Source organism: Biomphalaria glabrata, chromosome 9, assembly GCF_947242115.1.
Source record: "Biomphalaria glabrata chromosome 9, xgBioGlab47.1, whole genome shotgun sequence".
In the NCBI taxonomy this organism is placed as follows: domain Eukaryota; kingdom Metazoa; phylum Mollusca; class Gastropoda; family Planorbidae; genus Biomphalaria; species Biomphalaria glabrata.
In genome coordinates, this window is record NC_074719.1 from 13,819,325 (window position 1) to 13,834,520 (window position 15,196).

A 15,196-nucleotide genomic window follows, 5' to 3' on the forward strand; every position below is an offset into this window, starting at 1 on the left:
ACTGTAGTCAGTATATTATTTCTAGTATCTAGATCTAGATCTATTAACTTAATAAAGTTAATTAACTACACTACATCCTAGATTATTTATTAATCATAATTAATGTAATGATTTAATCATTATACTAGATTCTAGATCTATAACTTAAAAGTATAATTATAATAAAATAATTACTTTAGTAAACTAATTACTATAACTATAGACTGTATAGATTATAGATAGAGTCTATAGACTAGATGACTAGACTAGATAATAGAATTGAATAGAATAATACTATTAATTAATTAATATTAATACTTAATACTATATTTATATTGTCTACTATAGTATAGTATTGAGTATGAGTAATTGTCTTAGTCTTAATAAAAAATTGAATTTAATAGAATTTAGTATTAATAAAAATAAAAGTATTATTATTTATTATATAAGTATGTATAGTGTATAGATCTATTCTATTCTAGATTGACTAGATAATACTAATTACTAATACTACTAATAGACTCTAGAATGTCTACAGTCTAGATAGATCTAGTCTCTACTACTACTAAACTAGTATGTTTTATAAGTTTACTGACTGTGACTATATAGTCAATATAGTGTCTATAGTATAGTTTATTAGTTATAAGTCTTAATCTTATAGTCTGCTAAACTAAAATAGACCTAGTTAGACTTAGTATTAGAATAATTAGATTTAGATCTCTAGTATCTAGATCTACTAAACGGTAATAGATAGTATAGAGTAGGTAGCAGCTAGAATGAGTCTGTCTAAGGCACTACTCATCACTACTGTGACTTACAGTCATTTGACTGTCATGTCTAAAACTAAAGTCTAAGGTGACTAAGGGCAAGGGGGGGGGGGGGGTAAGGTTAAAGCCAGGCTGGCAAAGGAGTACTCAGTAGAATTTAGTTTCTAAAAGTAAAACTAAAATTCTAAGCTGAAGAGTAGAGTAATTAGATCTAGATCTAAATGATTAGATATATATTTAATATATATATTATATATTCTGAAGTCAGAAGTGTAGATCTAATCTGTAATATTAAAATTATAATCATAGAATGATAATCATAATGATAGATATGGAAATGGCTAGATTCTAGATCTCTTAATTATCTTATTATTCTAATTTCTATTCTATCTAGACTCAATAGTCTACTGATACTACTCTTATTACTCTATGCTATATTCTATAGTCTACTATAGACTAGTGACTGACTAGTCAATCGATTCTACTCTTTAGACTTTGTACTTTAGAGAGTAGAGTCTAGAATAGGCTTCATCTTTATAGACTACTATTTCTTAGATTGCTAGATCTATCTTATCCATCCCTTAGTCTGTGGGGCTGTTGCTGTACTAAATAATATCTGTTGACCATCCTTCTCCATTCATTCTGTCTTTGACTTGGACAAAGTCTCCCTCAGTGGCAGGCCCATCCATTCCTTTATGTTTTCTTCCCATCGCTTTCTCTGTCTGCCTTTCTTTTTCCTGGTACTAATCCTGAAGGAAGGTCTTTGCAAGCCCTGCGGATCTCGACCTTGTAATAATATGGCCATAGATTTTTAATTTCTGTTTTTGACTGTAGTTAGCAGGTCTAGAGACTCTTAGTATTAGAGATTTTCACAGATTTAGTCTAGACCTAGATATATTAATTATTATCTACATCTGGAATGTAATCTAGATCTAGAATCCAGTATAGGGTCTAGATAGTATCTATAGTATTTTTTTAAAGACTAACATGAGTTTTTACTCTAACTTTACGTTTAGAAATTCTAAGAAATGGCAAGTTCTAAAGCTGTCTGGATACCACCCTTACCATTAGGATGGGAAGCTAGATTTGATCCAAGTAAAAGAGCTTAGTAAGTTTTTATTAAACTAATTACAGTCTCAACTTAACAGTTGATCTAGAAAAATTCTAGAGTCTAGTCTAGAATAGTTTCTAGAAATTTTAAAGTATGTCATAATTACTTTTAATTAGATAACAATGTTTTAGGTTACACCTAATTAAAGATCTATAATCAATGAATATATAGTCTCTAAAAATAAAGTAAAGTTCCCCTTTCAGACCTTGTGATCTATTTCTATAGGGCTGATGACGTAAAGGTCATCTGTTTTTGTGGCCCATGGTTAATGAGGGTGTCATGTGGCCAGCACAACGACCAACCGTCTTTACTTTTCCCTAACTAATATCAGGTACCCATTAGAGCTGGATGGACTCAAAGGCACCCAAATATCCCGAAATAAAAAATCCCAGCCTTCACCAGGATTTGAAACCTGGGACCCTGGAAGTCAAGCACTTTACTGCTCAGCCACCAAGCCTTCAATATAGTCTCTAGAGGTTTTAAAATATGTTATGATTAGATGTTTTAGGCTACACTTTATCAAAGTAAATATTTAATTAAAGTTTTATAATATTTGAGTAATTTTGATTTTTAAGCATAAAATAATCACCCTCTGGGTCACAGATAATAATATAACTTATTCATTATTGACACCATCATGCATTCCACAGTTACTTAAAAAATGTTATGGGAGTTTATCCATTTAAATTAAACACTTAACCAGAGCTGGAATTAAATTTTGCCTGAAGCTGAGTTCAGCCAGATATTGTCAACTACACTTTATTGCTCACTGGTTCAAGCCTTGGTCGGCGCAGTCCCTTATTTTCGTCGCATTCAATTCACTTTTTTCTCTCATTTGAAAATTTAGTCCCTGGTGTTGCTGTTCATTTATGTTTAAGATGTTTGTATCATTTGTTTCAGCACCTAGCTTCGCATCTATATTTACGTTCACAGCTTAATTGCTCATACTCACTGAAGTTTCTATATGTAGTGTATTTATGTTATCCACTTGTCATTATGAGAGATACACAGTTAAATAGAGCTATTGTTTGTCTAATATATGCCTAACGACTGTCTGTCTCAGCTCTATTGAAGTTGTTGGTGAAAAGCGATGTGGTTAGGTGAGGGGCGGGGCTAGTTAGGGTATGTGACCATTGAACACTTGGGTATTAATTTGCATATAATGAGTGAACGACTCTGGACCAGAAAAATGATTTTTTTAACATTCCAATGGTCTAGAGGTTAAGTTCGCTTAGTCCATAATTGCTAAGGGTGTTGTCGTTTCTGAGGTCACTGGTTCGAGCCTTGGTCGGCACAGTCCCTTATTTTCACCGCATTCAATTCACTACTTTCTCTCATTTAAAAACTTGGTCACTGGTGCTGCTGTTCATTTATGTTAGGGTTAGGGTTTAATATGTTTGTACTTTCTTGCAGGACAGAATTTATAAATGAATAGCAATGCATATTTTGTTTGTTAACCAGTTAGCTTGTAATGATTAATTACTTAATTTTAAAAATTCCATTTTCAGTTTTTTCATCAACCATCAGACACGTACTACACAGTGGGAAGATCCAAGATTTCCCCAGGCACAACCACCTAATCCAAATCTTTCAAAAGCAGCTGTAAGATGTTTCAAAATTCTCTGAACAGTTTATTACTTTCTATGTCACTGTTTGTTGGTTCTAGATGTAAAGCTTCAAGTTTCTTTTTTTTTTTTTTTTTTTTGTTGTTGTTGTTTAATTCTTTTTTTTTCTAAAACAATGTTTTTATGCTGTGAGGTGGCTTTTGACATTTGTTTAGTAAAAATATAGAATTTTAGTCTTGATTAAAACAAGTGAATATACATAACTGCATGCTCAATAACATCATGATTTTTATTGCACCTCTTGTTCTTGAAATTATATAGAAATGTATATATTTTAGTGCTATAAATACTCACCAATCACTACTTAAGTCATAAAAGCAGATTTCTAGTTTAAAACAAGCAAAATATTTTTTAAAATCCCTTTTATTAAAAAAAAAAAAAAAAAGCTTTTCCAAAGGTAGAATTCTGCACTTACAATTATATCTCTAAAAATGTAGAAGTTATTTCCCTTATTCAATAGCAAACTAAATAATTACTAACCAATAATTTATTGACTAATTGGTTGAGTTTTAAATTGATTAATGTTTTGTTAGGTGCAATAAATAAGTGTTTAAAATTTCAGCTTTATTCGGGAATGGTTTTTGTAGAAAGATCATGTAAAATTATCTAAGGACACAAAACCCTAAACATTTAGCCATAGCTGTGAATACTGAAGGATTCATTTTTCTTGTATAAAAAAAATAATTAATTGACTAATTTTTTTTTATCGATTCATGTATTGTCTATGCCATTGAATAATTGTGCAAAGTTTCAACTCAATCTGAGAATGGGCGTGGGAGAAATAGCTTGTACAAATTTTTACCACCTTTTACCAGACAGAGTGAGTTGATATACGTTTTGTGAAAAGAATGTCATTTAAGTATCTTTAATTGATTTTTACTTTGGAGTTGATTAAAAATATGGCATTTTGATAAAAAATGAAATAATGAGATTTAAAAAAAATATTTCCCACCTCCAAAAAATGGCCATTATTGTTTATTAATATAGTTAACTAACAACATACTTCTGTAGTGCAAATGAAGCTAATAAAAGTTCACAAATCTGCTTTCGTTGAATGGCCTTATTCACAGCTCAATATAACTGCTTGAAATAAATGTTGATAACAAAAACACATGTGTGTACTAAAGTTTGAACTCTTAAATAAATTGCAGTTTGATTAGCTTTTATTTAACTGTAATTTAAACCATATAAAATTGATAAAAAGAATTCTTTATATGTACACTTTTATACACTCCTGTTTTTGTTTTAATTTGAATACTCCGTTTGCTTCTTCTGTAAGACTGTAGTTATGTGTTTTTTCTAATTGTTGTTTAAATTATTAAAAAAAACATAATTTAATTTAATTGTTCTATTTAACTATTTACGGAATTATTTTTAAATACTTTCATGCATGCTATTATCTTGGTTGGGTGTCTCTGTTCTCATTGTCTATCCCATGAATATGATCATTCGGCAGTTTCAGTCACTTGGGCAGATAAGAGGAGACATGGAAACAGAAGGTGATGTATCAGTTCCTCTTCAAGACTTCAATCATAGCACACATGCAAAGATCTCCGATGATAGCCGGTCAATTAGAAGTGTAAATATCAGATAAAATTATTTTCTTTTCACATAATACTCTTTTAGGACAAAAGCCACATAATGTTAGATATTATAATCTGCTTATATCAAATACTTTTCAATCTATTTAAGCATCTGCTTATGTTTGTACTGCTACTATACTTTTAGTTTTAGCTTCCACTTAAATAACTTAAATCTTATCATAAGTTTTATTGTAAAGCACTACTAAAATTTAGCTGCACCATAATTAATAAATATTTTGAGGTTAGTTTAAAATAATATTGATTGAAATTTCCTTTTTTACAAAAATGTATCACTATTATTATTGTTTCAAAAAATGTTCAACAATTTAATTGATTAAAGCACTTAATCTTATAAATAGGATTTTTTAAAAATTTGGTTTGATTATAATCCTTTCAAAATTCTTTTTATATACCTTTGCTTTTTAGCAAGAACAGTCAATGATAGTTGATTTTTATAATAATAACATTTGAAACATTTAATATCAGAAAAAAACAAAAATGTTGTCTTGATAAGCTCAGTGAAGATAACATTGACCTAATTTTGACAAGTTTCAATTCAAACCAAGTTGGCAAGTTTGCTGGTGTGTATTGTTTTGAGAGCTTCATTTAACAGGGCAAAGAAGTCATAGTGATACAGCTTTGAATTGGTCATGATCAGCCATGTTGATTGTTAGATCACATGGGCACTACTCTCATATTACTATGACTTTCATATTCACTTGGTATAAAAGAAAAGTATTGTAGTGTATAATAGATAGGTGGGTGAAAAGTTCCTGCAACACCTAAGAAACAGTAATTGATTATTTATTATTATTTGTTCCTAATCTGTATTATATTGTAAGGGATTCTTAACAAACTTGCTGATATTCTTTTTATTTAACATTATCATTATTAGATTACATTTCAATAGGCAACTTCTTTTTTTTATTACTATCTTTAACTCTTGTCACCTTTCCATATGACATTTTTTATGGGAGTAATGTATACACATATTAAAAATAAGCTTTAATGACATTTTGATTATATTAAATGATATTAATACATAGACCTTCTTTTAGTTCAGTTTATATTATATTATAATCTTTTTTTTTTTTTTATTAAACATTGTATTTCTTGAAAACTGTGGTATTAGATTATTATTTTGTATTTTTACAGTATTATTAATTATTCTAGTGTTTAGTAATAAGTTTTACTATATGTTTATATATGTATTTTTTGAAGGAATCAACATTTACTAATGAACTAAATATGGCAGCAGCAGGCAAACTTCAGACAGAGTTTCCACAATTACCAAAGGAAATTGTAGCAGACATTTTGATGCTGTAAGTAATCTTTAATTGTTCTAGTTTGAACAGGGATTTGAAACTGGTGGCTTAAATATATATTGACAATAAAAGATAAAGGATTTTGTTTGTGAACTTCCAAAATGAATGCTAAAGCTTGGAAATCCATAAGCTGATAGCTTTTGCTGTCCAACTTTGGTTGCCTAGATTACAATTTCAACTCATAAATATTTAGGTTTCAATGTTGTATTTCTTGCACCTATAATGAAAAGCAACACCTTTCATTTTAAAATCACTTGTTCACTGTGTGGTACATGATCATTTATACTTAGTAGTTGTTGATTTTCATATCTTTGTGTGTGTGTGTTTCTGAGTAGTCAATCTTTGTGTGTGTGTGTTTCTGAGTAGTCAATATTTGTGTGTATGCAGGTGTCATAACAATGAACGTGAAGCAAGAGAACAGCTTAAAGATATGTGCTCCACTAAAACCAATTCAAGCTCTGCAACAGGTTCTACAACACCCAAACGTTACACCTCAACTAATGGTGCCAGCAGCTCAAGCTCACACTTGCCCACACCAAAACGCACACCAGCCAACCCATCACCCAAGAAGCAGGTCAGAACTGCATCACCCCATCATGCACCGACCAAAAAGAAACAAACGCCGCAGCCTACAGCTGCGAAAGAAATCTCTGAGGCTGAAAAGACAAGAGGTAAGTTCAACAAATTTGTTTCTTCATGTCTTCATAGATGATCTATAGACAGTTAAATTATTCTTAATAGTTCATAGTGATTCTAATCTGACATTAAAAACATAATTCTGTTGAAATTTTTTTAAAGCCTAAGTTGTTACCACATTTTTCTAAATTCAGAACTGATTAAACTTTGAACAAAGTGTTCTGAAATATCTATTTTTCCTTCAGGACCTCACCTGCAATTTTTTTTTCTGATATGTTGCAAAAAGAGTCTATCCACTCAGCCATTCTTTACATCCCTGATATTTTACTTTGACTTTTTAGATCATTCATTAAGGACTAAAATCAACCAATCAACCGTTTTTATAGTAATCTTATCTAACCAAAAAATTTAGCATATGATTATATAAATATGTTATTCATGTCAGTTTGTAAATTGCAGTGATAGATCATTTAAAACTAAATTTCTTTACTGCAGATATCGTTTGATCACATTAAAAGATAGATGCAGTTTTCTATTTTTAAAAGCTAATAACATTATAGATCAATAATGAAATCCATATTTATATATATTCTTTGTATTAACTTTATGTGAAGACTAGTCTTGTAAAACTTGCAAGCCGTCCAAAGTGATTTTTATTGCCTAACTGGTTAAGTTCCAAATTTAGTTTTTTTCCTATGCAAATTATTTTTCTAAATATTAATAAATAAATATGATTTAAATAAACATATTTTGGTGAAATTTTGTAACTATATCATTTACACATGATGCGCAAACTGACATCTCTTAACCCATAAATAAAAAAAAATAGCCAAAAACAAACCAATCAAAGCTTTATAAATCTCATTCGTAGATTTGCTTAATGTAAATAAAGGCATGATATATATATATATTTTTTTTTTTAAAAATCCGTTTCTAATGAGATCGCTGGTGCTTAAACGGTTAATGTTAACATTTGAATGGTTTTTTTTTTTTCTAGCGTTTAACCAAATAAAAACTGAGTTCCCAGACACAGATGTGGATGTTATACGCATAGCTCTGAATCATTGCAATTATAACTTAGAAGAAACAGCACTATTGGTCTCAGCATGGGAAAAAAAGAAAGGGTAGGCATCTTTTGAGGAATTTCTTTTTTGGCATGGGCATATGCACTACTTTTAATCAGATTAGATTATAACATTCAATTACATCATGTTTTTTGTGTTTTATGTTGTGTTTTAGATGTATTAGTGATCTGGTTTATTGAACCTTTTGAATTATTTTTTTTTTAAGAGATGAAGACCATAGAAATAAAGCAGTTGGAGGTAACGTATCACTTTATATTTTTTAATTATGTAGTTTCAGTTAGTAGTCAAGAAAAATGTTTGGATTATGTCAATATTTATTTCAATTGGATTATCTTGAGTGTATCAAATGAAACAACTTGACTCCAAAATGAATAAAGCATAAAAAAAAACAGAGAATAAAAATTTCAAACATTTTACAAGGTTTGAAATGCTCCTAAAATTTCCTAAAAAATGAAGTCTTCTAAAATCCTTAAATTCTTCAAAAATTTCCCAGGATGCTCATAAATTTGACCACACTCCTCAAATTTTTACCCAATATTTGATTAAAATATAATTTTGCTTATTTCTTCCTAAAAATGTGGAGGAAAAAAAAAACAGCATGTCTAGGCATTACAATCTCTTGATTGGTTGTCTGTGTTAATTAGCTGGCCTGTCTTGTGTGTGGTTGTCTGTATTAATCAGCTGGCCTGTCTTGTGTGTGGTTGTCTGTGTTAATCAGCTGGCCTGTCTTGTGTGTGGTTGTCTGTGTTAATCAGCTGGCCTGTCATGTGTGTACCTCATCTTTCACCCATTTCTGTGCCCTTGCCAGCATTTCACCTGCCATTATCTTTTTTTTGCAGGCAGCGAAGAAATGTTTGTTTCCTCTCATTGTTTCAACTGAAGACATTTTAGAACATTTTGATAAGGACAACTCCACCTTTACCAGCCTAACATGATATGTGCACCCTTCCCTCACCTAAAGTCCCTTGTAGTAGTACTAAACTGCAGACCAGTATTGTTTGTATAGGTCTACTAATTATAATGATCTAAATCTAGGGAAGATAGTCTGCACATAGCTGTGAAAACTCAGTGAATTTTATTGACTTGTATTGTTACTGGGGAATCATTATTTGCAATAAACTAACCAGGCAAAGTCTTCATGTTGAAATATCTTGTAGTGGTCTGCTAGAAAAGAGCTTGCTTAATTAGAAACATTACACAAGTATTCTTTACACTTGAAAGGTTTTGTTAGATCTGTATAAGTATGTGCTGTTTTACTTGAAAAATGTTAGCTACTGCACATTGAGTTACGTAAAATATAAACTATTCTTGATATTATTATTAAACACTTAACTCCTGATGTAACAAAATGTGATCATATTCTTTTTAATTGTTTTTCTCATTTACAAAAATAACATAGAGGCCACCAGAAATAATACTAGCTCCAGTACAGCTCATGTATTTGTCCCACCTACTGCCTCTCTTGAGCCAGCTGGGCTAGACGATGCAGCAGCTAATAAACCACAGTAAGCTCTTTGTTTCAAACTATAAATTGGTCAATGTAGCCAAACAAATGTAATAATAATTTTTAATAATTAAATGCTAAAATATTCAGTTATTGCTAGAGTAGTTTTTAAGAAAAACTCTCATTGATGATCCAAGAAAATAAAGCATTTTATATTGATAATGTTTTTATTAATATTTTTGTTTTCTTTAGGAGCCTCCCTCCTGCTCACGTTAATCCTCACAGACCTGGTCCTAGGCCTGTGGCCAAAAGTGTTGCTGGGGAAAGTTCTGTGATTGAATCTCATGCTGGTAATGGTAAAGCTAATAGTGCTCACCCTAACAGCAGTTCTTCCCTGTTGATTGGAGCAAGTGATGCCAACTCTGTCATTGGTTCCTCTCATCACCATGCTCAGCATGTAACTAGGTCAGTTTGTGGAGTGACATCTTCATTTTCTTAAGATCTTGAAATCATTGTTTTTCTACATATACAAGGTTTCTTTCTTTTTTTCATTCGTTTAGATGAGCAGTTCTTGACTTTTTTTTTAGAATTATTACCTCGTTTAATATAGCTAAATTTAGAAAAATGGGATGACAAACGACCATACAATGTGGAGTAATAATCATGGGACAGTGATGCTGGGATACCCTGGACATTTGGTTTTGGAGGTTCCATTTTTTCCCTCTGGGGTTACCTACTACAATAAAAAAAATTTGGGATATTGGTAGATCAAGAACTAAAATTTTATTCCCAGTTTTCTAATTCCAATTCATATAATTGTTGTCAGAAGACCAACAAAAATCTCAAGTCCTAAGTCCAGTTTACTAAGTTCAATTAATTGAGCCACAAAAAAAATATGGATATGCCATGATACAAGACTTTCTCTTAATATGATCAATTTAGTTTTTGCCTCCAAATTAGCTTTCCTTAAAGAATTAGTCAAGATGCATTAGTCTAGGTTTGTTGTTGATAACAAGTGATTTAAAACAAATGGAGAAACACTATTTAGAAAGGAACTAGAACACTCAAGTCCTATGGTGAAGATTCACACTCTAGGTCCAGGTCTAATTCTCATTGAAATTAGGTATAATTTTATATACCTGTTAAAGCTTCTATGGTTTGAAATTGAAAACAATTAAATATTTATTTATTTAAAAAAAAATCTGATTTATGATATAGATAAAGTTAGATCTTTAATGAGCCTATACACTGATATGGACATAGCATAATGTTAAGCATTGTGTCAAAATCAATAACCTAACTCTTAATAATTACTTGTGGAAAGTATGAATGTAATGTAATGAGGGACATTAAAGTATTGACTCAAGTTGGATGCTTTATAGGAATAAGGAAGACATTGCTTTACTATTAAAAACTTGAAGCTAAGAGAGTGACATCAATGAAATGACTTTTTGGGGAATGAATTAAAAAAAACAACTAAATTTACAGTAAAGGTCCAAAAGGATTGCATGAAATCTCCTTGACTACTTCGGATCACCATAAGTTGTATCCATCAATCTACACATAAAGTCATAAACCATAGCTACAATCTAGCAATAAAGCTTCACAAGTCACACTACACCTCAAGGAATCACATTATAGACATAATAATACTTGTTGAATGTATCAAGACTACTGGACTACTCATCAATGTGGTGTAATGCAAATTAGCAAAAGAATTAAATAACTTTTGTTAAGTTTCTAAATTCATATAAACTTATGTACATTTTATGCTTTATAGTTTGACATGATTTCTCTTGTTATATTTTGTTCAAATTATTTTGCAAGACATTTGTACATTGCATCCTCAAACCAATATAGTGTTTTCAGTAAATGTCTCACACAGAATTGGGTTGTATTAGCCTTGTCCACACACAGGTAACCAATGAACCAGTGGAATAATTCAGTTCAGTCTTTGTTCAGCTCATGTGTTAACAAATTATCATATTTGATGAAATCACTTGTTCTTAGATTTTGTTGAAATCTTGTTTTACAAAACTGTTTCACTAGGAAGTAAAAATGTTATAAACATTTAATTTTGATAAACTCTTAAATGAAGTTGCAAGCTTTAGTGCTGAAACAAACTCTTAGATGCTTTGACAATATATTCATAGGACCTGCTTATTCATTGAAATTCAATGTTTTTTTTTTAATCATGACAAAAGTTATATTGTATTGTAACTAACTAAGACATTACACAAATTCTTATGATGTGCACTCTCTTTACTATTGATACTATTACAGATTGTATTTTATTTTAAATTTGATTTAAAATGTATATAAGAATAAGAGGAGTGTTTTTAATTAACCTAAAAAAATTTACGATACAAAAGTAAGGGTTTTTTTTCTCATGAAGGTGTACATGCAATGTTTTTTTTTAACGAGTCAGATTTTTGTTTGTTTGTTTTTTTTGACTGTGTAGAATGAGTGAGCATCTGCTCAACACCACTAATGACCTTCTTAACCATCTGGCCACTACAGCCACATGCTGTGCTGCTGATGATGAGGAAGTTGTGGCTGAGGTGGACGATCCATCAAGGTCTGAGCCTGTTCTAAAAACTATAAACAGACTCAATGTGTATACTTCTCCAAGAGTAGATTAAATAGCTATCTTTAGTTCAGTTTTAGATTAGTTTTCTTTTTCTGTATGGCATATGTATGTTGTGGTTAGTCACACCTTGTTAATCCTTGACTGTTTTGTTTGTGTGCTCACTTACAATGTCTTGCACATTATGTTTAGTTTATTGATGCAAAACTCAGAATCCTTCTAATGTGGCTACCAAATATTATAATGCTACGAGCTTCCAATATGACAACAACTTTCATAAAGGCTTCTGAACTCTTGAGACCTTAAACATTGACATGGAGATTAAGTCTTCATTATTTTATGTATTCATTTAGCTTCTAAAACTACTCTGCCATTGTATGTCTTTTTTATTTTACACCTACTAGATAATTGAGGTAATGTTTAGTATCTGTGTTAAATGTGTTTTTTTTTTCTTGTGGTTTATCAATGTAGAAATATTTGTGATATATTATAGCATGCGCCAAATATTTCATAAATTCTATGCTATTTTTCCCATACTTAATTGATTAATTTTTATAATTTATTTTAGAACTTTGCATGAATATTTATGAACTTAATATATATGTGTACTAATGCTTTTTATATACAAAAAGGTGCTGTATTAATAATGTTTATTTCAACTTTTAGTGTTTATATTTTATTTAATTTCCCAGTAGTTTAAATGTATTGCTTCTTCAATTACGATATACAAAAAAAAACTAGGTATATTACTGTTAGTATGTACATTTTCCCCCCTTGTCTTAGTAACATTTAAAAGAAACTTTAGCTTAGCAGGTATGTAACCCTTTGACTTGACTTGGTTTAAAAATAGTTCTTTTCCCACAGAGGTCACAGCACTACCCCCACTGCAGGGAATTCTGCAGGTAAAGCAGCTACACAGTCTAAAGTTATAGTCAGTCAGCCTACCGCTGTAACACCACAGGCATCTCATGCAGAAAGACAAATTGCAACATCTTCACTTAGGTCTGGTAACAAAGGTCCAAACTCAGACCTACGTAAAGGACCAGACAGCACTTTACTCACGTAAGCAAATATTACATTCTTTAACTCTTTCTATTCAGAGTGACTCTTCCATGATTGATACTTTAAAACTAATCAATCCCCCCCCCCCCCCCTTCTGTAAATGACTTATCTCTTAAAATGTAGTTTTGAATAGTTTCCCTTTGTTAAACATCCCGATTTCTAATAACATAATTCTAAATTAAAATTTGTTTCTATAACAATTAATTTGTTTTATATACAAAGAACATTCATTTTCCTGTAATTGTATACAAATTATAAGATTTATATGAATACAAAGAAAAAAGTTATTGAAGTTTAATCATAACATGATAGTGCCCTATGTATATGAATAATTCAACCATAACAAGGAAACTATTTCAGGAGAGAAAGAGTTAAAGAGCTGCTTTGATTAATAGAAGTTAAACTTTCAATTTATAAGTGGATTTGTCTGAGCAGAACATGAAGCAACTACTTTTATTCCTAGAGCTAAGTGTAGAGAGTCAAGTCTCTTTCAACTTGTATGGGATGGACTCTTATTCTAGAAAGTATTGGCACTCAGAACATTTTTTTGCTTTCTTGTGTGAATGTGTGTAAGGAGGGGCTAAAAAAAATGAGGAAAATCAATCTCTTTAAATTCTATATTTTATGATGACCATGTCGCCTTTGTAAAAACAGCTGACATAAAAACGTGACCTACTGGATTTGAATCCCACTCACTACATTTCACGTTTATACACATGACTGTTGTTTTTTTAAAATAATTTTATGCATGTTTTTGTGTTCCCAATGCATTTTATTGTGTAGATTAATCATTGATAATTGTTATTTCTTTTTAACTTCAGTTCAGATTATACTCACGTTAATGGTCCAAATGTAAGCCTCAGGTCAGGACCAGATAAGAGCCGACTGTTGGGGCCAAAAGGTGCCCATGGTCCAGACATGTCTCTTCGATGCGGCCCACAGTCATCTTTGCTTCTAAAACATCATCAACTTTCAAGTTCGTTACCCCATGTTGCCTCTTTAACTATGGCTACCCATATCTAATTAAGTGTGATAGTCATTGGAGTGCAGGTAGCAGAAACTTAAAGTCTGTGTTTGAACATGTGAATGTGCTAAATCTTCTTGCTTGAAATTATTGAAGTTAAACAATTTTTTTTATTTTGTTCACCACCTAGAAAGTTTGATCAAGCATTGAAGTGTTTCTGTACTTAGCTTTTAAAAGTATCCAAATTTATGGTGTAACTTATAATCTCTCATGTATTGTTTTTTTAAATATTTTTTTTTACATTTCAAGTAAGTGTTGCTTATGAACATTTGACTATTTTTTTTGTTGTCTTGTTAACTGTCGTCAGAATGTTTTGTCTTCACTTGGGCAGCCATTTTGAACGAACTTTTTTTTTTTAAATATTGGCCTTAATATTAGTCAAATATTTTATGGACATTGTGCTTTAAACCTTTCTAAGACTTAATCATAATTTTGTATCTTATTACAACACTAGTTAATATTCAGTATTAGCTCAACTTTTTTTTTTCAATTGTCTTTTTTAAAAAATGTTTTTCACACTTACTGTTGTCATTACAAGATTTTAGCATGTGTCATTATTGCAAGTAAAATCCTATTATCTGCAGAGTATCTTTGAAGCCATACCGGTATCTAATTTTTATGGTCATTGGCATTTTCTTGGTGTTTTATTATAAAAGTTGCTTGCTATATACATCAGTGTTGTCTCTTTTCAGATTTGGTTGGACTTATTGATGTTTGACCTTTGATGAGTCATGATTATTTTTTTTTCGACATCTGAAAATATGAATAATTTTGTCCATATTTACATATAATGTGTACTTAACCTTATGATATTTTATATCCATGTGCAATGTAATATTTTTCAACATATTTAAATATCTTTGTTGAATGGTTTCATGTTTAAATTAATTTTTTTTTTCTCCAGCTATTAAAGAATAAGATGCCATTAAGCAATATAATACTTCTGTTTTATATTATTTATGTCTTTA

General features: G+C 30.6%; 2 protein-coding genes across 6 annotated transcripts in view; both read left to right on the forward strand.

Moving 5' to 3' along the window:
* LOC106074657 (uncharacterized) overlaps positions 1 to 15,196 on the forward strand; it is a 119,919-nt gene that overhangs the window by 33,071 nt on the left and 71,652 nt on the right. The window lies entirely within an intron of this gene.
* Positions 1,721 to 15,166, forward strand: LOC106074649 (E3 ubiquitin-protein ligase Smurf1-like). Of its 5 annotated transcripts, XM_056041946.1 has the most exons (12): positions 1,721 to 1,854; positions 3,366 to 3,459; positions 4,939 to 5,061; positions 6,287 to 6,387; positions 6,778 to 7,061; positions 8,024 to 8,150; positions 8,317 to 8,348; positions 9,511 to 9,616; positions 9,808 to 10,020; positions 12,017 to 12,133; positions 13,007 to 13,204; positions 14,026 to 15,166. In XM_056041946.1, exons 1-12 carry the CDS (start codon positions 1,775 to 1,777, stop codon positions 14,225 to 14,227), a joined length of 1,677 nt encoding a protein of 558 aa, XP_055897921.1. In that variant the 5' UTR covers positions 1,721 to 1,774; the 3' UTR covers positions 14,228 to 15,166. The 5 variants fall into 5 exon arrangements, with proteins under 5 accessions (XP_055897921.1, XP_055897922.1, XP_055897923.1 ...); XM_056041947.1 differs by lacking the exon at positions 12,017 to 12,133; XM_056041948.1 differs by lacking the exon at positions 4,939 to 5,061.